The sequence below is a fragment of the Cebus imitator genome, unplaced genomic scaffold, assembly GCF_001604975.1.
Source record: "Cebus imitator isolate Cc_AM_T3 unplaced genomic scaffold, Cebus_imitator-1.0 Scaffold28, whole genome shotgun sequence".
Taxonomy (NCBI): Eukaryota; Metazoa; Chordata; class Mammalia; order Primates; family Cebidae; genus Cebus; species Cebus imitator.
In genome coordinates this window covers 2,216,584-2,242,779 of record NW_016107343.1, presented here as the reverse complement: position 1 = coordinate 2,242,779, position 26,196 = coordinate 2,216,584, and the positions used below count along the sequence as shown (strand labels likewise).

General features: G+C 39.0%; 1 protein-coding gene and 2 pseudogenes across 1 annotated transcript; 1 reads left to right on the top strand and 2 right to left on the bottom strand.

Annotated features, from left to right (window-relative positions):
- Window positions 1-894: 894 nt before the first annotated feature.
- On the top strand, window positions 895-1,013 carry LOC119470351 (annotated as a pseudogene).
- A 6,117-nt stretch (window positions 1,014-7,130) lies between these two features.
- LOC108300535 lies at window positions 7,131-9,913 on the bottom strand (annotated as a pseudogene).
- Window positions 9,914-11,933: 2,020 nt separating this feature from the next.
- On the bottom strand, window positions 11,934-22,992 carry REXO2 (RNA exonuclease 2). Its single transcript, XM_017523317.1, has 7 exons — window positions 22,708-22,992; window positions 21,645-21,728; window positions 18,233-18,310; window positions 17,517-17,628; window positions 15,797-15,905; window positions 14,298-14,351; window positions 11,934-12,392 (listed from the first exon to the last, which is right to left on the bottom strand). The coding sequence occupies exons 1-7, from the start codon at window positions 22,852-22,854 to the stop codon at window positions 12,263-12,265; spliced, it is 714 nt and encodes a 237-aa protein (XP_017378806.1). The 5' UTR covers window positions 22,855-22,992; the 3' UTR covers window positions 11,934-12,262.
- Window positions 22,993-26,196: the final 3,204 nt, after the last annotated feature.

Genomic DNA, 26,196 nt, shown 5'->3' with positions numbered 1-26,196 from the left:
GCCATCAGCCTGGGAGCTCCCTTTGGCCACCTTCGCCCTTACATTCTCCTGAAATATCTACTCAGATTTGAGTCCTTTCTTCTGTCTTCCACTCTTTACCAGCCCCTTGAAGATTACCTGGAAAAAAAAATTTGACATCGAAATAGCTCTGAATCCTCCCAACACTCCCTCCTGTTTGAATATGGGTTATGCTTAGTAATTACTTCAAATAATTAAATTTCGAAAGGAAAACATGCTAAGAATCAAACCTAATTCTGGATAAAACTGTTAATTATATATGAGAAGTACAGAACAGGAAAATGTGTACACTTACTATATGATAATACTAAGAAATCACACTAATTATTTTAGGTATAATGATTTTTTTGTTTGAGATGAAGTTTTGCTCTTTTTGCCCAGGCTGGAGTGCAATGGCACAATCTCAACTCACCGCAACCTCTGCCTCCTGGGTTCAAGCGATTCTCCTGCCACAGCCTCTGAAGTAGCTGGGATTACAGGGATGTACCACCATGCCCAGCTAATTTTGTATTTTTAGTAGAGACAGGGTTTCTCCATGTTGGTCAGGCTGGTCTTGAACTCTTGACATCAGGTGATCCACCCGCTTCAGCCTCCCAAAGTTCTGGGATTATAGGTGTGAGCCACTGTGCCTGGCCTAAAGTCTTAATCTTTTAAGATACATAGTGACATATTTACAGAAGAGAAATGATGTTGTTTGGGGATTGCTACGAAATAATCTGTGGGAGAAGAGAGCAGACAGAGGTATAAACCACATAAGAGTGGAGTCAACTATTGAAGTTTGGTGAAGGTCTGTGGAAGGTCACCACACTAGTCTCTTAACTTTTGAATATGTCTTAAATTATTAAAAAATTATAAAAAATTATAAAAAAATTTTTAGTCCACGGCCATACCACCCTGAACGTGCCCAATCTCATCTGATCTTGGAAGCTAAGCAGGGTCAGGCCTGGTCAGTACATGGATGGGAGACCAGCTGGGAATACTGGGTGCTGTAGGCTTTCAAAAATAAATAAATAAATAATTTTTAAATAAATGTCTGCTGAGATATATCCGCCCTCAATGAGAACCATTTACACTATTAAACAAATTAGTTACCATCTCCATTTGACTTATTTGCATTATCTACATTATTTAAAAATGCAAGATACTTGTGTTATAATTGTACAACTAAAGAGGTATTTTAATGACCTTACTAAAGCAGACTAAAGGTCTGTTCAAAGATGATTTGCTGTCACCTCTGACACCTTCTGCTGTCAACTTTAAACCTTTATGGCGCAAAAACAACATTGTAAAGTTGTCCCTCACTAAGCACCCTGCTACACATATAGACATGGAGAAAAAAGAACAATATAATAATCAAAATATTAACAATGGTCTTCTCTGTACAGAACTGTTATTTTCTAAGATATTCACCTGTTATTTTATAATCAGAAAAAAATGACATACCAAAGTAAAAAATACATATAAAACAAACAAAAAGATTGTCAAAAGAAGACAATAAGAAAAGCTGCCTTAAAAAAAAACAAACCAGTTACCCAAAAATGCAAATAAGGCTAGTCCTAACCTAAAGAGTTAACGAGGGCACTTATAAAGTTATTCTCCATTGTGGACCAAGGATATTTCATCAAGTGTCAACTTGACCTACACAAAATACTCCCAAAGATCTTGATCCTCTTCTAAATTCACTGAGTGGGCTTCTGGTTACTAATTCAATTTGCCAGGGCCCTCATGCTGGAAAAAGGAATGCTCCCTACAACATATATTAATATGGTATTTTGGTCATTAGAAAAAAAGATCTCAATATAAATTGATCAGCATTCTGAATTAACACATCAATCCCTTATGTGTTTGGTTGGAATAAGTTCCTCCTCAAGGGATTAGTCTGCTGATGATAATTTGAAAGCAAACTTCTGGGCCTGTAGCATGAAGCCTAAAATTTAGGTACCCAACTGAGACGCTGCTCTAGAGTTTCTGAGTCGAGCAATTGGCCCAACATCCTCAATGACATCTATCCCTGATTCATCATTACCCTACAACAAGGACTGGCCAGAATTAAGACCGTAAAAATCTTTCGCTCATCTGTTTACTCATTCACTAACACTTACTAGGTCCCTATTAGAGCCTAGCATGTCCCCTTTCTTAGCTCACCATGCTTCATCCAAGTTGACTTTTCTGATAGTTCCAAGAATACACTAAGTTCTTTGCTACCACAAGGCCATTGTTCTTTGTGCCTCCTACAGCCTTCTTCCCATGTTCCTGGACTACCCTGCCACCTAATCAAGGCACCTGCACTAACCATCCATTTTAAAGTAGCCTTTCTCCTCCTCAGCACCCACCATAATTTGTCTTTATCACATCTGTTTAATGTTACAATTCCTCATTTACTTATGTATTGTCTGGCTTACACATTAGAACATAAACTCCATGAGGGCAGGGATATGTCTAAGTCCTTGCTAGATCCCTAATTTTTAGAACAATACTCAACACAAACTAGGATCCTCAATAAATATGGATTAAGTAAAACAATGAATTCTTAATTATAAATTTTCTATCAAATAAATAATATCTAATTTAATTCTGCAGAAATGTAGGTGTGTGCTATCCTATTTAAGCAGTTTAAGCTATATATTTTCAAAGAAGAAATTTCCAAAGCATGGACCATTCTCCCATATAACTTTAGAATTCTTTGTAATCAATTGTCTACAACATCCATTCCCAAGGGTCTTTCGGTAACTCAGTGTATAAAAGCGGATGTCATGCTTTTCTCAAAAACTGCTCTTAACCACAGGAAACACATAACTGTATTAGTCAAACCTAAAATAGACTTAGGATTTAATTTAAATAAAATTATTTACAAAATTTTCATATAATATCTGAAACTCTAAAAAAATTTTGAAACTCATACCTGCCCCTTCTCCCCATCCATCCTCAGAAAACCAGTGTTTGAACATCAGGCTTCATGGCTAAAGGTCACAATTAACCACTTCAGAACATCAAAAGTGGAAAACAAAAGGTCAAATAACCAAAGAATCTGCAGCATTCCTAGAAAGACTGTATAAAATCAACAATAGTATAAAACACACGAAGAAAGCATCTTCATTTATGCTCTGATCATTAACAGATTGCATAATTTCATTAACTAGATTCTACAAGGCTTTTTTGGGGATATTTCTGAAGTCCTTTCATTTAATAACTTGCAAAACAAGAATAATTTGAGAAGTATAGCATGTAATTTCTCTCTCTCTTCTGCTGCCCTAGGAAACGGTTTCAGACAAAAGTCCTAGACATAAATATACCACTGAGTCCCAAACTCCAACTCAGGGACTGATATATGCCCCAGATGAAGTCTGTGTGTTTTTAAGTCAATTTAAAGTAAGAACATAATTGGATTTCTATGTAGAAAATACAGACATAACTGAATTTTTCATGACACTAAATGTATTCAATTTAAAGTGCCTGTCCTTTATTGTGAAATTCTGTCCTTTGGGTGTTTTAAAATGTCTTTTCTTTTATAAAATGATGGTGATAGCAGGTGATGTTTTTAACATACTTATTTGGCAAAATAAAAGTTGGCAACTTCTAGAGTACCCATTGAATGTTTTTAAAAATGTACTATTCATAAAACCCAATGCTGTGTAAAACAAATATTGATGGCCTAAAGAAGGAACAAGGTTTTCTAGGAAGAGTTGGCCCTGGGGCGTCCCATATTTCTGGAAGTTTATATTTCAACAAAAATAGCTGAACAGTGGCAACCTTTGCTCCTATTCCACTTTAGTGAGGCTAAGATTTTTCTTCATCGTGTCCCTAAGATCTATGCTATCCGTCAGTTCTGAAATTGTCTGCTAGCTGTTACTTACAAACAAAATGATTGGACTATCATGTCAACCTATTTTCACAAAAAAATCTGAAGACAGAATAAGGTAGAATGATGTAACAAGGTATCTTAGAGCCCATAGGATGGTAAAGATAAGAAAGTGCATAAGAAAAACAAATGATTTGGACAGTATAACCAAGATGAGTTAAAGTATAAAACTGCATGCAGTCTCTAATTTAACCATTCTATTGCTCAATATGGATTGTAAGCTGGTTAAGTGATATTCAAAATGGAAGTTTTCCACAGAAACAAAACAAAGCTAGGTTCCAAGACGGCCTACATGGACCTACTAATTTAGATTATCCAAGGAGTACAACTCAGAATTCAGCAGCATGTCTTTCCCCATCTCATATAACTAAAAGTGGAGGTAAAAAGGCAAGACACTCCTAAAAGGAATTAATTTGTTAAATTTCCTTTATCTATAAACAAAAACTGCAATTCCTTATACTACTTGGATGCTGACATAAAAGAAAGCACTTCCCTAAATTATCTATTTCCTGTTGCTCCAAATTGAGAAACAAAAGGAATTTACTCTTCCGGAGGGCACAAGCAAGGGTCCCAGAGCTCAGCGCCTCCAAGCTGGTCCCATTACATATTGGTCCTAAAACAAATGATTCTAAAAATGGATCATGGATAATTATGCATCTTTGTATGTGCACGTGTATGGGTGTGTATGTGAGATAAAATATACATCACATAAATTTACCCTTTCGTTATTTTTGACTGTACAGTGCAGTTGCATTAAGTACAGTCACACTGTTGTGTAACCAAAATCATCTTTCTTATCCTGGATGCTCAAGGATTCTGCAGGCTGCTCATGGCATGCTTTGATTTGTACAGTAATACATTTTGCTCCACACTCTGGGAGCACCTGATTCACATACTTGTCTGCTGTAGCCTAGTCAGTGGTATAACCTAGTGATTAAATTGCTAAACTGATTAAATTACCCTGAAAACCAAGTTGTCTTGGGTCCTCTGCATTCAACTTGACGTGTCAACTGTGAAATGCCTGTGTTCCAGTGGAATGAAAAATTATAATCCTCCCACTTTTTTTTTTTCTTTGAAACAATGTCTCACTCTGTTACCCAAGCTGGAGTGCAGCAGTGCAATTATGTCTCACTGCAGCACTGATCTCCCCGGCTCAAACACTGCTCTCGTCTCAGCCTACCCGGCTCAAGGGATCCTCTCACCTCAGCCTCCTGAATAGCTGGGACTACAGGTGCACATCACCATGCCCACCATGCCCACCATGCCCAGTTAATTCTGGGTTTTTTTTGTTGTTTTTTTGTTTCTGTAGAGATGAAATTTTGAAGCCACAGCAGTCCTTTACGCAATAGAAAATGCTCAACCAAAGAGGAATTCTTCATTTATGTTACCACCATGGCTATCTATACTTCTGCTATGAGCCACATAAAATTAAATGCTTTGTTCAAATAATTAAAACTCAACTAATTTTCACAATATTCATACAGCATACAGTTGGCCCTCTATACCTGTGGGTTCCACATCCATAGCTTCAACCAATCGTGGATGGAAAATATTTTTCTAAAAAATTGTGTCTGTACTGAACATGTACAGACCTTTTTCCTTGTCCTTTATTCCCTAAACAATACACTAACACAACTATTTACATAGCATTTACATTGTATTCATTATTATGTAAGTAATCTAGAAATGATTTAAAGTATCCAAGAGGATGTACTTAGGTTTTATGTAAATACTACACCATTTTATATCAAGGATTGGAGCATCCATGAATTTGGGTATCTGCAAGAGGTCCTGAAACCAAACCTCCATGGATACCAAGGGATGATGGTATTTATCAATAGATAGCTAGCATAATTGCTTTGGCACTCATCAGCAGATATAGAACATAATAACTTTTGTCCTCATCAATAGATATGAAATATAAGTTTTTGCAATCAATAAGACAAAATTGCACTTGAATATTACAACTATTATTTGTTCTTCAAGGCATACACATATAAGAACAGCAGTTCACACAAAGCAAACTATCAATTTCCCTCTAAATTTGTAAGCTGATTTCTTAACAGAGATATATTGTTTTGTAAATAAGGAAACACAGGTGTCTCATGATTCATTCTTCTCTCCTATGGCTCAATTGCTAAAAAAAAAAAAAAAAAATGGAGATCTTTCTTGCCCACATATTCAGTACCATGGCACAGGGCACTCAGATAACACTGATTTTAGACTATCAGGAAAGAATACAACTTACAAACAGTTCGACTTACAGCCTTTTTCTTTTTCAAGCTTTAAAAGACCATTATTAATCTTAAATATTCATGACTCATGGGTTAAAACATTTATCAATTTAATACCAATAGCTTATTTTGTTTAGATGAGGCTTTAGCTGTTATCGTTACCACTTTTATGTCCGATGGAAGAGAATTCTACATTATCTAACTTTTTACATTCTCCTTTACAGATGTTTTGAACCACAGTATCTAGCTATCTTAGGAAATTTCAACGACAGTCCATTAACAGGCTTTCCAGAAAGTTTCCCATCACTGAAAAGACCCACTGGCTTTCTTAGCCATTACCACATTCAGCATATAAATAACCTACTGTGAGAAGCACATTCCAATAATGATGACGTTGAATGACCTCAAGTGTATAGCAGAATTATTCCAATGGAAAATCTTAAATAATTGAAAACTAATTGGAATCTCTTCAAGAAAGACATTAATGGGGAACATGGAGGCACAGAAAGGATTATTTATAAAGAATGTACGAAGGAGACCTGATACTTATACCTAAATAACAAACAAACTGGCTAATTTTTTATACACATTCTATTAAAGCCCAAATGAAAATTGGGCTTTAAAGTTTAGAATTTAAAGCTTCAAGAAAATTACAATAAATCACTTTCTCTAAAATTTGTGTCTTCCATGGTTCAAAAATATTCCTAATGCTATAATTTTATATGAAGATATTATTTTTTAAAATATCTCCATGTATATCTTGTTGATTTTTTTTATTATTTATTTATTTGAGACAGAGTCTTGCTCTGTCATCAGACTGGAGTGCAGTGGCACAATCTTGGCTCACTGCAACCTCCACTTCCTGGGTTCAAGCAATTCTTCTACCTCAGCCTCCCAAGTAGCTGAGACTACAGGCACCTGCTATCACGCTCGGCTAATTTTTATCTCTTTAGTAGAGACGGGGTTTCACCACATTGGCCAGGCTGGTCTCGAACTCCTGACCTTGTGATCCACCCACGTTGGCCTTCCAAAGTGCTGGGATTATAGGCACAAGCCACCGCACCTGGCCTGATATTTTTTTAACTCACAAATAAATACCTTGAAATGCTGTCTAGAGAAATTGCTCCTACATACTTAATTATGGAAGATTCAAGCAATTCTGAGTTTTTATAGCACCCTCAAACTGAAAAAGCTTCAAAATCAGCCATTTTTTTTCTTAATTACTTATTTATTTAAGAAATATAGACAAGGTCTTGCTATGTTGCCCAGGCTGGTCTATAACTTCTGGCCTCAAGGAGTCCTCCCGCCTCAGCCTCTCACAATGCTGTGCCCAGCCAAAACAAGCCAATTTAAAACCCTTAAGCAATCAAAATGTAATGCTAAGGAAAATAATACAAACCAAAACCAAAGTGCAAAAGCAAAAGCCTTTTTGCTATAGGTTTTAATTGAAAAGATTTGTGAACTAATGGGATCCTTTCCCAAGGGCAGGCTGAAAATATAAAAATTGAAATGACAGAGGCTTCCCATGTTTCTATCCTTCCTTAGGCAACTTCTTATCCTATTTCAGTTTCTTGAAACATCTCTGGTTAAGACTCTTGTGATTAAAAAGACAAAAACATGTGTTTATAGACGTCCAACAGATTCATCTTTAAAGGTGAAGTCACATACCAGAGACCGGTGGTCTGAAGGATAATTGAAGGATGGTAGCCAGTTGGGTCCAATCTGTTCTTTGGTGAGCAGATCAAGAGCTGACCTTACATTTAGAGCATGTTTAGAATACCAGATACAATCCAGGGTGTGCCTGCCCTCCCCTGGTGTCCAGATCTTCCAGGTAGTATACAGGGTATCTGTCTGCCCACCAGCATTTGGCAGCTTGTAGGCATGTTCAGGTTGAGGCTGTAGGAAGCAAAGTGTTTCTAGACCTCTTTGGTTCTGCATCGAAGTTCCCATAAACAATAAGGGGAATCTTGCCTCCTTGGGTGATGTTTTGCAGGTTCTGAAGAAGGTCACAGCCTTGAGCTGATCGAAACCACTTCTAGCCAGTGTGTGCTTTTACATGGGTGACAGTGACACACAACTGTTGGTCTGATTCCTTGCCCTCTAGGAACTGGGCAATGGCTACCTGATTGGTTTTCAATGGGTATAAACCTAACATTGGTACCGCTGACTAGTTTAATTTGGTTTTGGAGGAAAATTAGGTACAGCTTTCTGGTCCATTGTTGTGTTCTATACCTAGACAAGATGACCAGGGCTTAGGGAAAAAATGTGCCTTGATAGCCCAGGCTAGTGAGGGGTGGTTGGAAGTGTCAAAATACCGGTCTACCTCTTGGAAGCACAATGTATCAGGCTGGTAGACTAGGATGAGATATTTCCTTTCTTCTCACTTGAGTGCTTCAACAGGGCATTGTACAAAGTTGTCTTTGTCTTTCCAACAGCTTGGACAAAGTTGTTCCATTGCATGGCCCTAATAGGTAGGTAGTTACTGGAGCAATCTGTACCCAGATCCACAAAATCTCTCTAGAGCCAGGAAGGTTAATTATGCAGGACAGCCCTGCATTCCTCAAAAACCTCTTTGGGCTCTATGTGCTCCAAATGTTCGAGGTCAGGAAATACCAAACACTCGGGGCAGGAGGCAGCACTGCTGTTCCGTGTCTTGGCGAGAGCACCAGAGTCTGCTCATACTATTTCAGTCATACTTCGAGTACCCATACAACCGTTCTGCTTTTCACCTTCTCTACAGTCTTCACTAAGTTACACGAGATATTCAACACTTTATTATAAAATAGGCTTTCTATGAGATGATTTTGCCCAACTATAGGCTAATGTAAGTGATCTGAGCACATTTAAGGTAGGCTAGGCTAACATGTTTGGTAGGCCAAATGTATTAAATGCATTTTTTACTTAATAATTTCAACTTTCGATGGGTTTGTTGGGATGTAACCCCATCGTAAGTTAAAGAGCATCTGTACTGATTTGTTCACCTTGAGTTTAATAGTGGGAAAATACACCTGGATGATCCTAAGAATACAGCTTCCAGGACAATTACCGCAAAAATCGAACCACTACCGAATGAGAGGCCCCCCAAGAGCACTAGAATGGCAAGCTCTACTAAGCAAATATACCGATCATTTTTCAAGCTGTAGTTATATTTAAACCAATTTTCACTGCAGTTCATTTCACAGAAATTACTTCATAGCTTCAGGAATCCCCTGTGAAATCCTAAATACCAGCACTACAAATTTAAACTTCTTATTTTTAAGCAGACTTAATAAATAATGAACTAATCACTGACCCAGCATGTCTTCATATATGCCTGCATTAGACTGGTTTTGCTTAACTCACAAGCTGCCAGTTATTTTATTAAAATTCAACACAAGCTCTATTAAAGGACAATAGAATTAGCTACACAATGAAGATACAGAACAGAGGATTAAAGCAGTAAAATGCTTGTTCATGTAACAGATTTAAAATGAACACCAGGAGTTAAAATTTTTAAACTAATTGGCATGGCTCAAACAGGTAAACTGGTGAATAAACCAGTCAGTTGTGTGGAAGAAACCTTGAGGCATTAACAGCAGTATCTGGTTCCTACGAACCTCTTACCTTAAGCCCAGTGTTTTCTTATCTATCATTGCATTAGAATTTGACATTCCCAAAAGTCAAATAAGGGCAAACCCTTTTGCCAAGGGTTTAGCTGGAAATAGTAAGCCAAGTCAAGTTTGCACTGTTAGTGAAGTTTACAGCAGTCCCCAGCATGATGTAGGCAGTCATAGGCATTCAGTGAATGCTCATTTAAGATCATGCCTCCAGCCTCATAAGTAAACATAGTACCCTTTATATTTTTTTTTTTTTTTTTTTTTTTTGAGACAATATTCTCTCTGTTGCCCAGGCTGGAGTGAAGTGGCATAATCTCAGCTCACTGCAACCTCCACCTCCCAGGTTCAAGCAATTCTCCTGCCCAGCCTCCCAAGCAGCTGGGACTACAGGCATGTGTCACTATGCCAAGCTAATTTTCTGTATTTTTAGTGGCAATGGGGTTTCACCATGTTAGCCAGGATGGTCTCGATCTCTTGGCCTTGTGATCCACCCACCTCGGCCTCCCGAAGTGCTAAAATTACAGGCATGAGCCACTGTGCCCAGCCCCTTTATTATCAGTATTCATTAGCTATCATTACAGGATGCTCACTGTGCTGAGCTCAGAACTGCATGAATAGCATTTAATTCCAACAACAATTCGTTACGTAACATTATTAACCTCGTTTTACAGATATGGAAACTGAGACTTAGGAAAGCAAACTCACCAAAGTTACTTAATATGTCAGGAGCCTGAACTTGAATTAAGAGTTTGACTCAAGAGCCCTGTTCTTAACTACAGTTGACCCTTGAACGACATGGGGGGTAGGGGTGCCAAACCCTCGTGCAGCCAAAAACCTGTGTAATAATTTTTTGACTCCCACAAAATTTAACTACCAGTAGCTTACTACTGACCAGAAGCATTACTGATAATATAAACAGCCAATTAACAGATTTTGTATGTTATGTGTAGTAGATACTATATTTTTTATGTAAATATCAGGAACAATATATATATCATATTCTTATAATAAAGTAAGCTCTCAGAAAAGAAAATGTTATGAAAATCCGGAGGAAAATATGTTTACTATTCACTAAGTAGAAGTAGGTCATCATAAACGTTTTCATCCTCATCATCTTTACATTAGTGGGCTAAGAAAGAGAAAAGGGCGTGTTGGTCTTGCTGTCCCAGGAGTGGCAAAAGCAGAAGAAAATCTGCATCTAAGTGGACCTGTGCAGTTCAAACCTGTGTTGCCCAAGGCTCAACCGTACTACCCAATCCTGCCTACCAACTGAAGCTGGTGCATGAGCTAAAACCCACACCACTCCAGAAAGCAGAAAGAAGTGGTCAGAAAGATCAGCAGACTTGTTTGCATAAACTCATTCTTAGCAGACTCACGAATTTCAGTCTCAGTGTACTCATTTGGAAAAAGTTACACTACAAACCCTCTCTCCATTGATACAGCTGTAGTAACACAACTTAGTACATGTTAAAATGTTACTCAAATGGAAATATTATGGGATTATTCTGATCTCTGTATCTGTAACTACCACACATCGGGATCATGCTACTATGTTCGTTATCTATAATAGAACAGAAATGTAATTTGATATCACCACAGAAGTCTTCTCACCTAGTGGTTCTCAAGGAAAGGAAAGTAACCTTTGGGCTCTTCCCAATTCTGATTTGTCTTCAAGGGGCATTTGTCAGAATAAGGTGCACAAAACAATGAGCTGTGTTCTACAGATGATGCTATGGCACACTCTGGCTGAGGAAATCGCCTTAGCACTGTGGTCTAGAACATGTAAACTTAGGTATTAGTGTGTTCCAATTGAAATCCCTTCCCAGCTACTTACTATTAAACCTAGGCCAGCAAGCTATTTACATTCTATAAACCAAGCAGTCCACTGCTGTGCATATAAATAGGCCCTAATTATTACTTAGCAATAAACCTTGGTTACAGAATCCCTGTACAATTGAATTTCCTGAGTGCAGCACAGTAGCCTAGCCCAGTACCGTTAATTCAAGAACTCTAACAATGAACCCAAATCTGCTTCTTTAAACCTATCTGCGGTTATTCTATTCTTAATTTGTAAAGCAAAACATGTTCACCTCCTGTTTGACATGAACTTACTAACCCATTCCTAATTGCATTACAAGAGTTTAAACATTAGCCATATCACTTCAAAATGAAAAAGCCATCTTTTCCCAATGATTAAACTACTAAAGAATAGATGGTACAAAAAGGTTTGCATTTCAATAGAACTAGCTTTATTTATTTACTTATTTATTTATTTAAACAAAAGAAATCGTCTAAAAGCAAATGCATATATGTACCAAGGGACGGACGGGACCTGGTACTTACAAAGGAGCTGCTGTGTCTTAATGGAAACAGCGTATTAGGAGAAAAATAGTATTTCATGTGCTGTCTGCTTGAGTAATCAATCTGGAGACGCAAGTTAACTGAAAGAAGGTGCTCTGCCAGGCCATCAGTGTGAAAAAAAAAAAAAAACAACAAAAAAAAACCACCAGAGGTTGCCTCCAGATAACTATGCAGTGGCAGCATGATAACTGGCATCAACTCACGGTCTTCTCATTTTCCCCATTTTCTATAATTTTCCTCTTCTTTTCATCTGTCTTTTTCTTGAAGATGTTATTTCGGTAAAACTGAAGTTCTTTGATGCTTTCACTAATGTCATCCAGTGCCCTATAAGCAAACATACCACACTGAATGAACTGTCCAAAACCAGAAGATGAAAATCATTTTAAAAGAACAACTTTTAAAAAATGACTTAAGAACAATGGGTGCTACTATAAATGCCACTATCTAGTATCATCAAAAGTAGAACATTTCAGTAAAGCAATTTTCTTTAAATGTTTTGTTTTTTAAAAACTTTTGACAAAAAAAAAAAAAATTGTAGAATATGAAAGATTAAAGCTTCCCAAATTGTTCCAAAAGATGGTGACATGTTCCACAGGGAGAAAATTACAATTCCAGGGTCAAATAAGTTTAGGAAAAACTAGATTAAACTTTTTACGAAAATTCTTTGCAAAGCATTTAATATACTAATATATATTATGAATTCCCAAAAGGAAGCTGTACTATACACACAATATTTCTAAAACTTAATCTCTCACATTTGCAGAGTACTTATAAACGGCTCATGGAACACAGTTTGAGAAACACTGCACAATACTGAATGATGCCCCTGAACAAAATAGACTGACATATTTGAACATAACTCATGATTCAGCCATCATAATAAACATCAATTATCAAACAGTACCTAACCATACAAGAGGATCTACCTCCTCCCTCGTGGTGATTTGTGCTATAATCAGTGGCAGCCTGCCTCCATCTAAGAGCCTTTCTTCTCTTCCAACATGTTGTTTCTCATCTGTTGTAGTCTGAGAAATCAGGTAACCAAGATTATTAGAACAGTGTGCAAGTAAATCAATAAGCTCTGAATGATGGGCCAAGGGCCACTTCTAGAAAATACCCTGCACAAATTTTAGTGCAAGAGTTTTATGACAGTTATTTGTGTGGCTAAGGCAACAATCTGCTTTCTTCCCAGGTCTTGGATCAGAGCCGAAGCTGCCAAAATTACAGCCTCTGGCTAAATAAAAGCACACAATTTCCTAACCACAAAACTAAAATCTAAAACATACCTGAAAACCCATAGTATAACCTATTATGTAGTCAAACCTGAGCAATCTTAACGTGAGGCTACTGACAGTCATCATTAGTTATGCCATTTGGTGTGAATATACATGTGTTTCACTGCAGAAATATCTACACGTTTTATTATGGGCTGCTTCTCAAACCTTGTTACGGATGCTACAAGATAATAAACCACACAGGCGTAGTATTACCTTTGTAAAATCTGAAAAATTCTGAAATCCAAAACATACCCCAGTTATTTCACATAAGGTATTCTAGGCCTTATATGGCTGTGCTACAGTCTATAGACGCCCAATAAAATAACATGAGAATGCCAGACTCTTAGGAATTGGTCTCCCTCTGTTTGCCTAGAACTGTACAAGGCACATCACAGGGGCTCAATAGATGGTTTAACAAATGCCACCCTTAGAAGCCAGCTGCTAAACCTTCCACTGGGTTTCATGTTTCTCCTGAAAGATTACAAAATCAAAAAGAAAAGAACCAGTATAGGACACATGAATATACAAGATCTTTCAATTCCTTGTCTACTTGTACCTAAGGCTCCAGACATAAAAGAAACAATCAGAAAAAGTATAACAAGTGTCAAAGTAGAGAACTATATTATACAATCGTACACAAAGTGTTCTCATTTCAAATGGCTGCAAGTCCATATTTTCTGTGGGAAGAAAAGATTACAGATTGTTTCATCATACCTATAAACCAAGTTATCTAAGAGTTTTACAACAGCAATAAAAGCTATATAACCCTCTCAGAATGGAACACTGGAATCCTACCAGAATTCCTAACAGTAAAAGAATGTTATCATTATGCTAGTCAAACTTTGTCTTTTCCCCGAGGAAAAAGAGTTAAGGGATATTATTTCAAGCAGTCAGGAATTTGGGAGTTAAGTGTGTGTCAGACTGGAAAGCGCTTGGTAGAACTCAAACTTACCTATGAGAAGCAGCCTTCTTTGGTGCAAATTCATACTCTTCTGGATACCAGCGTCTATACACAGCAGAAATGGAACTCTCAAAGGAAGCTGTCTCAAATACACTGAACAATCACCTCCTTCAAGTAATCCATTAACATTGAAAATGGCAACTGTGTTATGATTCTCAAGTTGCCTCTTTGCCAGGGCCTCTATCTTCCACCCTCTCCTCTCTTTCTTCTACCTATTCTCTATAAGCAGCTCAACAGTGTATAAGATTGCTAAATATGAAAATCCAGCCCAACCCTCCCTTGAGTTTCTGTCATGGATATGCAACTACCTGCTAGACATCTCTATCTAAAAATCTACCAGACACTTCCAATTCAACATATGTCAAACCACACCCATCATCCTGAGTACCTCCCATGCCCTATCCTCCATATCTACTCTTCCTCTTCTCTTCTCCTTTTTATTTGAACAGTGCCATCATCCACCAAAGCTGCCCAGACTAGAAACATCAGGATCACATTATACCTCTTCCTTTTCACACCACCTCATTCGAGCATTGAATGTCTGTCAATGACCCTGTCACAGTTTTATCTCCAAGCCACTCACTTCCACACCCTGCCGTTTCTCCAGTTCACTCTTCTCTCCAAGGTGGCAGAAAAGGCTCCTTTCTATCTAATACTTCTATCTAACACATTCACATCAATAGCATCCTGATTATTAATATGAATCAAAATGATGGAATCATATCACTCACTCTTCTACCTCCACTTTCTCAAAGGAACCCCATTCCTTGCAAGACCACAGTGAATTTCACTGGCATGGCATACAAGCCCCTGAGGCTTTACACCTCCCACCTTCTCCAACCTCATGCTTTGCACCCCAGCACTACTAAATGGTTTGTGATTCCCAGAACACATCTTGCCTTAGCTTCCTCCTCCCTCACATTCTTCTACTTCTGTATGCTCTCTCTGAATGCTCTCTCCTCAATAAAATGCCTGGAAAACTTTCATTCTTCTTCAAATCTCAATTTAAAAACTGTTTCCTTCCTATGAAAAGGTTTCTCTGGCTCCCCACTCCTCCTGCTCCAGCACAGTTAGGTGCTGCTTCCCTTGTGACCTCAATAGTATCTATGCACATTTTCACTATAGCAGTCATGATAGAGTACATTTTTAGGGTGTGTTTTTTACACATATGTCGATCCACTACATTCTAAGGTACTTAAGAGCTTTTCATCTGTATGTTCCCAGTAGATAAGCCAATGCCTGGCACAAAATAAGCACTCAATAAATTTTGAGGATTAATTAACATTATATGGAAGACTTCTGACACTGTTTCTCCCAATTCTCACCAGTCCAGGATAAGTTAAGGTCCTATACAAGCAAGAATCGGATGAGGAAGATAGAAACCCACTTGGCTCCCTTAGTACTACAGCTCTAACCAATTACTTTCTACAAATTCTCAATTAAAACATGCTAAATGAGGTAATTTAATGGATCCTAAATATAGCCCTTACCTGCACAGTTCTTTAACAGTGCTCACATCAATTATTCTATAATGAAGATGTTTCATGAACTGGGGCATGTATTTGTCAAGAAACTTCTTATCTGCATGAACTGAATTTCCTAGAAAGACATGAAGCATACTGCATCTCTGTATTTCTAGTAGTATACAACAGGATATCAAAATTCATAAAATGTATTAGAAATGGTGATGATTTTTTAAAATTCAAACAATTCCTAAAAGCACCTCTATATTTCTAAGTCTGGTTTGGGTATATGTGATTAGTTTACAAGTACAGATTTCCAAGTCAGTTTAGCTTATTATAAATTTTTTAATGACCTCTCATGAACAGAAGGACAAATCTATCATTCCACATGTTTGATATAACGCACAAATCTATTTGTTACTTTTTAAGGTCATACTAGATAAGCAAACTTCCTCCCAGTGTCACAGAATTCACACCACTTAACAATAAAAATTTAACTGAACCACATAGGTAGATAAACCTTTATTTACAATCCAAATTTTTAAACAAATCATATGCACATTCATATTTCCAAAAATGTATATGAAAAATACTAAATTTTAAATGAGACCTTTAAAACAGATATCAGCCCCATTGACTGGGAGACATTTACACAATATATGCTCTAGTACTTAATGCCAAAACTTAATTTTATAAACGTTTAAGAAGAGTGTTAGTTACCACATCAACTTTCATATACAAAGGAACATACACCTTCAGAGAACATTAACTTCCCTCTGGCAATGTCACCCCTTTAAAAATTCTGATAGAACAGGCCTGGTCTCTTTAGAAAGTCAGTGTCACAGGGGAAAAAACAATAGGTGGAAAGTTTTACGCGACAAGACTAAAGAGACATAATTAATGAAATGCATGAGCCTTGACTGGTTGAAAAACAACTCAATATTTTGAAACATCTAATGTGGACTAGATATCATATGATACTGAATAATGTTTAATTCTCTTCAATGCAATGACGTTGTAATACATAAGAAAACGTCTTTATTCTTAGGACATGTTTGATGAAGTATTTAGGAATGAAGTGTCATGATGCCTGCAATTTACTCTAAAATGTCCAACAAAAAATAGGAAAAACAAACATGCCACAAGGTTAACAATTTCTAAATTGGCCAGCCACGGTGGGTCATGCCTGTAATCCCTGCACTTTGGGAGGCCGAGGCAGGCAGATCACCTGAGTTCAGGAGTTCGAGACCAGCCTGGCTAACATGGTGGATCCCCATTTCTACTAAAAATACAAAAAAAATTAGCTGGGCATGGTGGTCCACATATGTAATCCCAGTTACTCGGGAGGCTGAGGCAGGAGAATCGCTTGAACCCAGAAAGCGGAGGTTGCACTGAGCCAAGATGATGCCATTGCACTCCAGCTTGGGCAAGAAGAGTGAAACTCTGTCTCAAAAAACAATTACTAAATCCACTTTTCTGTGCATGTGAAATTTTTCCATAATAAAAATATGGGGAAAATTTTTATTGAGTAAGTTTGTGTTTCCCAGATCTCGTCAGGTTTCAGGGCATTTTCCCAATACTCATGATATTAAACTATACAAAGAAACTTGAACAGAAAAGTAAGATGTGTAACCCAAAGCAGGGTAAGTGGAAGACATGGATGGTCTCAGCTGGTCTTTCTGGAACTGCAGTCTCTTGAACCACTACATATGGAAGACTATAAGATATACACAGGATTGGATTTTACCTGCAAGCGGACAGAGCCCCGGAGGAGTCTGCTGTCGTACAAAGGACAGAAATTCATACTCTGCCTGCTGCAATGTAATTGTACTCTCCTTCACTGCCTTGGTAAGACCAGACTGCAAGAGAGAATCCCCAGCCCCCCAGCAGAAACACATGTGAAGTCAGTTTTCAAAGGCATCCAGAAATGAAACTTCACTTTAAAAATGGGCAAATATAACCACAAATAGACCAGTTTTAGAGCTCAAGTTCAAATTGAAACTGCCATCTTTGCGCCAATTTTTTCTTAAAGAATCCAAGCCAAATAAGTTATGATCCTGATTGTTAATAGTGTTTCCACAGTCAAATAAGATGGTGTTCAAAGTCCAAGGATATTAACCTCTGGGAAGAAACAACTATTAACAGGAGAGTAGCAATCCCCCTTCTCTGAAAGTTGATGTCTAACCTCATCCAAAAGACTGACTTGAGAAATACTTGACAATCCACAATGCGTTCGCGACAGACTGAATGTAGGAGAGAAAAAAAGAGGGCATTCAGGAGAAGGTGATCTCGAGAGGTCCCAAAGATGAAAAGTAAGCAAGCAAGCAGTTTCCCAGGCTTGCCAAGCAATCTTCTCTAACCCTTTTAAAAATACCATCCAACAATGGTATCAGATTCAGATGTGGGAGCAACAAGCTTGTTACTGATCCCCAAAGCAGCAATCCTGTTATTTGGTTATGTTACCTTCCCGTGATGCTCCTTACACCAATCTGACATGTTGTCCAGCAACTCATCTGGTTGTTTTATAATCAGGTTAGGACCCTGTGGATGGGAAACGCCATTAGTCACCAAGAACCAACAGGAATAACCTTACTTTCAAAGAGAAAGTTTAAGCTGTTTTAAGGACTAAATATACATATCAGAGAAAGTAAGAGGGAAGGATACTTTAAAAGTGTTCCTCCTTCATTCCAGCACTGTTTATTTATTAAGGCAAAATACAACACACAAACACACACACACACGGCTGAAAACTCAAATGCCTATAAATAGATGACACATATCTATCAAGGGCCAGCAAACTATGGCCCCACGCTTCTGCACTCAAAGCCTAAACTATTTAATATTTTGCCCTTTCCAGAAAAGTCAGTCAACCCTTGATTATGAGTTCATTTTGAAAAGTGTCTAGGCCAGGCATAGTAATCCCAGCTTTGTGGGAGGATTACTTGAGGCCAGGAGTTCAAGGCCAGTCCAGGCAACATAGCAAGACCTCATTTCTACAAAACTTAAAAAAATAATAATAATAATAAGCCGGGCATGGTGGCACACAGGAAGGCTGAGTCAGGAAGATCACTTGATCCCAGGAGGTTGAAGTTACAGTGAACTATGATCATGCCACTGCACTCCAGCCTGGTTAACAGGGTGAGACCCTACCTCAAAAAAAAAAAAAAAGTATATTGTCAAGTAAAACAGCAATTGCAAAACCATATATGCATACATATGATTTCATTTACACTTGTTTTCAAAACAACGCATTTATATATGTATACAAAATATCAAAACAATACATAAACTTGGAGTAAGATGGGGCAAGAGAATAGGACAAAAATCCAATAGTTTACTATACATAAACTTTGGATAGGTACACTGTTTAACAGTATTTTTATATTTAAAAAAAATTTTTAAGAGGTAATTGGTGACATCTGAAACACACACACACACACAGAGTGGCTGTCAAATTCCCAGCTTCAGTTCACAGAACATCCAAGTGTGAGTCTCTCAGATACAGTCCTGGCAGTGACAGTGGCTGTGGCATTAAAGCAAGTTACCTTAGCTTCTCCCTCTGTAAGATAGTGATAATAAACTGTACCCTTTCCCTCACAGGAATGTTAACAGGATAAAAGAAATTATAGATATGAGCTCTTGGAACTCTCTGGTAGAAAAGTACTCTATAAATCAAAGGTATTATTACTACTAAGGCAGAAAAAAACAGTTCACAGTCACTGAAAGGAATGGCTAGAATCTAATTAAAATATGCCTGAACATCCAACAACTAAAAAGGAGGTTTAGCCAAACAAGAAAACTGGTGTTGGCAATCTCTGCAGAGAAACAAAACATTGTTGCTTGAATAACATATGATGTTTTATGATAGGAAGGAAAAAGAAAACCCAAACACATGAAAATGATTAAAAAAAAACAAAAAAAAAAAACCTAGCAATGATGGAAAAATTGAACTACTACAAATCTAATGCTAGATACCTATTCTATATCCCAGTTTAGCTAGCCAAGAGACTATACCTACAGAAAAATTTTCAGAGTAGGATGCCTGTTCTTCCACCAGCATAAAACATTTTTCTCAGACTCTTAGAAAAGAATAAAACATACTACAGAACTGACAGCCGCTAAGCTTTAAAAAAATAAACAAATAACACTTTATCCTCATCTGACTTAGTTCATTTACAAATGCAGCATTCATCTGCAGCTGTGTGAATACATACCCAAATTTCCTCCAGGGTACGTATCAACCTACCAGTCCATTAAACTGTCAGTATTTCACATTATATCAACAGTCTAAAGGAAACACTCTTCTTCAGCCAAGGGTAAGTTAGGCTGATAAAATAAAGACACTTCACTATTCATCTCCAGTAAATCCCAAGTAACAGGAAAAATAAACAACCAAATCTAAAACTCAGGGCTTTATACAAAGTTTTAAAAAAGTTGTTACAATGAGAAATACTACTTCTCATGATTCTCCTACAGCTGATGTATAGGGAGGATAAGCCTGGTACTCCACAAATGCAGTCATTCATCAATAAAAACGCCCTCACCTCTTTTATCTACACGGCAAAACAAATGAAAGCGTTAACTGCAGATTTACAAAATCTATCCAGTGCCAGTAATATATCAATGCTACCCTCTGGGAACTTATTTTAACAAGATTCTCTTTTCCACAAACATCCCTATTTTGTTCCTATTCTGGAGTTTCTTAACGGCTCTGCATACTGCTGACAGTATATAACAGAATTATTCAAGTTCAGGGATTTCACCCCGTACCAGATGGTGTCACATCCTTATTAAATGTTTCATGAGTGGTTAAAATGCAGCAGGTGTGTTTTGTTTTGCTAAATGTTTCAGATGAAAGTAGTATGCAAAAACCTTAATCATGTCAATCTGTCAACAAGAGAACACTATGGGTGTGCATTAACAGAAATTCTAAAATCTTTCTTTTTTTTTCTTGAGATGGAGTCTCACTCTGTCACCCAGGCTAGACAGGCTAGAGTACAGTGGCAGGATCTCAGCTCACTGCAACCTCCGCCTCCTGGGTTCAAGCAATTCTCCTGCCTCAGCCTACCGAGTCGCTGGGATTACAGGTGCGCACCACCACACCCGGATAATTCTTTTTTTTGTATTTTTAGTAGAAATGGGGTTTCACCCTGTTGGTTAGGCTGGTCTCGAATTCCTGACCTCATGATCCACCCGCCTCGGCCTCCCAAAGTGCTGGGATTACAGGCGTGAGCCACCGTGCAGGGCCTAAAATCTTAATATAGATCTAGAAGCATCACATGTCTAAGTTGAAAAGGCAGAATTGGATATATGGAGTCGAGTTCAAGTCACGCTTATGATATAAAGACATAAACACTGGCATGAGTCACCAAATCTGATGGGAGGACAGTTGACTGTCTTCCTGGTTAGAGCAACTTACTGAGAAAGCCTGAGTTAAACTACTGACTCCCCCAACAAATAGCCACTGGGGCCTCAGACAAATTACCCAACATCTCTATGCTCAAATGTCCTCATCTATCAAATGTGCATTATAACAATACCTAACTTATAGTTACTGTAAGAACTAAGAACAAAGACACATAAAGCACTTAGAAACTGTACCTGGCATACAGAAAGCTCTCAGTAAATGACAGAGTTTATGTTTCTGTAAAGTTCTGGCATGGTTAATTAAAAAAAAAAATTTTAATTAGTTTTTCACTAGGCTGTGAGATGGATTACTTTGGTTCTAGTACCACCCCTACCAAGACCTAGCCTATTACCTTAATGTATATGGAACTCGACTTTCTTATTTTTTAAATAAAGAAGCTGGAAAAAACGACAGTTAGATTTCCAGTGCCCTTTAAAAAGTAGGACTGTATTACATGGCATCACCTACTTCAGCCAAAATGTTGAGATCAGAGTCAGTTATCAGACAGGCCATCTCAATAATCTGGTCCTTCTCAATGTCCAATCCTGTCATCTGCAAGTAAAAATAAATATATAACACACACAGAACCATGGTCCTGGCCTCTTTTACCCAAGTTTATTTAACACGAATTCCCTCAAACATTTTCAGCTTGCAACCCAAAGCCAAAACAGAAGAATGCTCCTCAGGCAACTACTGAAGGTACTAAATACAAGTCCTCGCTTATTCAACAAACATCTACCAAGGGCCTGCTATTTGTCAAGCACTGAGGTTCTACTCCGGCACAGATGCAAAGTAAGTAAAACTGAGTGCTGACATCGCTCAGTTTTCGAAGAGTTACATAGCTAACACCACCACATCTCTGCAGAGTTTACAAAGTTTTCACATTAATTACACCACTTGATCTTCACAATCTAATGGAAAAACTACTGTTATTATCCTCACTTCATACAGGAGAAAACTGAGGCTCAACGGAGGGAGGAGCCCTTGGTTCGGGCAAGGAAAGCCTGAAAAGACAGGAACTGGGTTCTGGTCCCAACCCAAACTCTCACTAACAGCACGACCTTGAATGAGTTTAATCCTCTCTGTGGGCCTCAATGTTCTCACTTATGGAATGAGGGGTAAGGCTGAGTCATCCCCGGCGTCCCGTCTGGCTCTAACAACCTAGGGTCCTTTAAGGATTTAGCAAGGGGAGGCTGGGAACAGAGCCGCTGCCCCCGCCCCCACTCCAGTGACCCAACCCCAGAGACGCCAGAGCGTTAGGAAAGTCCACATCTGGGAGGAGGGGTAGGAAGGAGAGGGTGCCACACGGGGGACTCCTCCCCTGTGGAAAGAAGCCCCACAGCCCAGCACGGCGCCCAGCACCCGCAGGACTCCTGCCCCCGGACTTGCCCGGCTCCGCCCCGGTCCGGCCAGGCTCACCTGCCACACCTGAGATCCAGACCCCCTCCGCTCTCCCCGGACCGGCTCGGCTCCTCTGTCCCACGCGCCAAACCTCACTCGCCTCCCCAAAGCCCCCGCCGACCTCACTCACCTCCAAGTCCACCCACACCATCCGCTGAGCCATGCTCTCCCCTGCAGCCATGGCTTCGCCACCTTCGCGGACACCTCGTGCCCCAAACCGTCCGCGACTCCCACCTACACCCCGCAACAGCCTGGAGCCCAGGAAGCCGCCTAGCATCACCCGGCACCAGCAGCCACGGCCCCAGCCTCGCAGCCGGCGCTGGCGCAGGCGCAATAGTCGCTAAACGTCGCAAACCCACGGGGAGGCGCACGTGCTGAAACCACAGGTCCCAGCATGCAGTGCGCCAGCTAGCCCTCAACAGCCCGGCTTGGCTGCCTAAGGGAATGATGGGACTTAGAGTCTCACCTGTTATTGCGACCGGATGCCCCACCCCCGCCACGTGTTTTTCGGGTGTTACTGGACGCGCCTGTTTTTCACTGCTAAGTTTGTTAGCTTCCAGGAGTTATTTCCTGAGTTTTGGTTACTTGTAAACCTGCAGTTAAAAAAGAAGTCTTACTTTGGTTGGCTGAAAAAGATCTGATTATCTAAGTATGATACTTTTTTCATGTATCCCTTTCCTTCTTTGCTGTTCTTTTTCTTTTTTACTTACTGCCCCTCTATTCCACAAACTGGATATTTTCCACATTGATTTGGGACTAAGAGGCAGTGCGCTTTTGGGGTCCAGAAGGCCATCTCCATTATCATCAAAGCATTTAGAAATATTTAAATAAGATATTGTCTGAGAAATCATTTAGCACGTAGTAGGCGTACAAAGTTAGTTATTTTCCTTCATTTTATTATGGGAAGGGGATCCTGATCCAGACCCAAAGAGAGGGTTCTTGGACCTCCTGCAAGAAAGAATTCAGGGCGAGTCCATAAAGTGAAAGCAAGTTTATTTAAAAAGAAATAAAAGAACGACTACTCCATAGGCGGGGCGAGGACATGAGCAACTGAGTATACCTACAGTTATTTCTTGGTTATATGCTAAACAAGGGGTAGATTATTCATAAGATCTCCGGGAAAGGGACGGACTATGCTGGGAACTGAGGGTTCCCCCGCTTTTAGATTATATATGGTAACTTCCTAAAGTTGCTGTGGCATCTGTAAACTGTCATGGCACCAGTGGGAGTTTCTTGTGGCATGCTAATGTATTATAATTCGTGTATAATAAGTAGTGAGGATGACTAGATGACTTTGTCATCTTGGTTTTGGTGGGGTTCGGCCAGCTTCTTCTTTACAGCGTCCTGTCAGCAAGGTCCTTGTGACCTGTATCTTGTGCTGACCTCCTATCTCTTTCTGTGACTTAGAATACCTAACCTCCTGGGAATGCAGCCCAGTAGGTCTCAGCCTTATTTTACCCAGCCCCTGTTCAAGATAGGGTCACTCTTCAAACGCCTCTGACAATTTGACCAGGGGTTATCCCTTATTCCTTATGAAATGCGGTCTGCATTTCAGTTCAGCTATTAGGTGTTTGCGTGATGACGACGTGCTACTCTGTTCTTAAAAATTCTCAAAGTTAAATCTCGTCCTCCCATAACAAATCTATGCAGCAAACTAACTTGAAATGGACTAAAACCGTTCTGTCTGCTCTGTCATCTTCTTTGGCTTTGATCCAGGTGTCTTTAATCTCCTGCAATGACAGCTATAATGTCTGTCATTTCTAGGAGTCCAGGTGGCCAGCATCAGGACCCTGGGGCCATGGAGTGTCAAATTTCCTGAGTCTCTTCAATCTTGGCTATTCAGTAACAAATTTGTGACGGAGTGCCACTTTGTTACAAATGTTGATCTCGGCTTTGAATTATAACCTTTATGTATTTTTCTGAAAACCATATTGCTACTAATTACAGAGCTTGTGGTCTATCCTACCTGGTGAGCTGGTTTTATGAGAGAGAAAGTTTGTTGCCTAATTGGAACTTTAAGGATAGGGTAGGGTGCTGGATTTCACCTTCTACTGCTTATGCGTAGCCAACCCACCACTTACAAGAGGCAAAGTATCATACTTAGATAACCAGAGAAACTCTTTGAAGGGTCATCAAAAGGTATGCACAGACTATACACATAAAGACTAACTGTGGCATATATATTTTAACTGCATTGCCTGATGTCGCATTGTTTTGCTATAGCTTTTTACTCATTTGTAGCCTACTTTAAAAAAAACGTTCTGCATTTCTTCTTTAGTTTTGTCTTAGCTTTAAACTTGATTCATAGAAATCAGAGTCAGTTAAGGCTGGGTGCAGTGGCTTACACTGTACTCCCAGCACTTTAGAAGGCCAAGGCTGTAATTCCAGCATTTTGGGAGGCTGAGGCAGGCAGATCATGAGGTCACGAGTTTGAGACCAACCTGGCCAACATAGTGAAACCCTGTCTCTAGTGAAAATACAAAAATTCACCAGGCATGGTGGCGTGCACCTGTAGTTCCAGCTACTTGGAGCACTGAGAAAAGAGAATTGCTTGAACCTGAGGGGCAGAGGTTGCAGTGAACCAAGATTGCACCATTGTACTCCAGCCTGGGCAACAAGCAAGACTCCATCTCAAAAAAAAAAAAAAAAAAAAAAAAAAAAAAAAAAAAAAAAAAAAAAAAAAAAAAAAAAAAAAAAAAAAAAAAAAAAAAGTAGAGTCAGTTGAAGTACAGAAAACTTCATCAATTGAGCTTTTTATTATCTTCTTAAAGTATTACATATTTAAAATTTTAAAGAACACCATTTGTTTTTAACTTTATTACTGGAATAATGTTTCTAACAGGACATGGCCAAGAACACACAAACCCTGCCCTTGTTTGAGAGGGCCCTACTTCCTTTTTACATATTTTTTTAATTTTTATTTTTTAAATTGTAACAAAATATAGATAATATAAAATTTTACAATTTTAGCCATTTTCCATATGAGGTAAGAGTCCCCAACTCCTAGGCTGCAGATCAGTACAGACCGGTACCAGTCTGTGGCCTGTTGAGACCAGAGCTGCTCTGCCAGAGGTGAGGGGTGGGTGAGAAGCATCACCACTTGAGCCCTACCTCCAGTCAGATCAGCGGTGGCATTAGATTCTCATAGGAGCACAAACCCTGTTGTGAACTGCACATGGGAGACATCTAAGTTGCATGCTCCTTATGAGAATCTAACTAATGCTTGATGATCTGAGGTGGAACAGTTTCATCCCAAAACCATTACTCCCCTATCCCCATCCATGGAATAATTGTCTTCAATGAAACCGGTCCCTGGTGCCAAAAAGGTTAGGGACCACTGGTATAAAGCATGGGGGCCCCTCCCATGACAGCATGGGAGTTCCTTCTCTCTCTCTCTCCCTCCTCCTCTTCTCTCTCTCTCTCTCTCTCTCTCTCCCTCCCCCTAATGAATCACTTTTCTGAAAAAATAAAAATAATAATAAAGCATGGTGGCGTTAAGTACATTCACATTGTTGTGCAACCATCAACACCGTTTATCTCCAGAACTTTTCCATCTTCCCAACTGAAACTCCATCCCATTAAACACTAACTCCTCATCTCTACCCATCCCAGCCCCTGG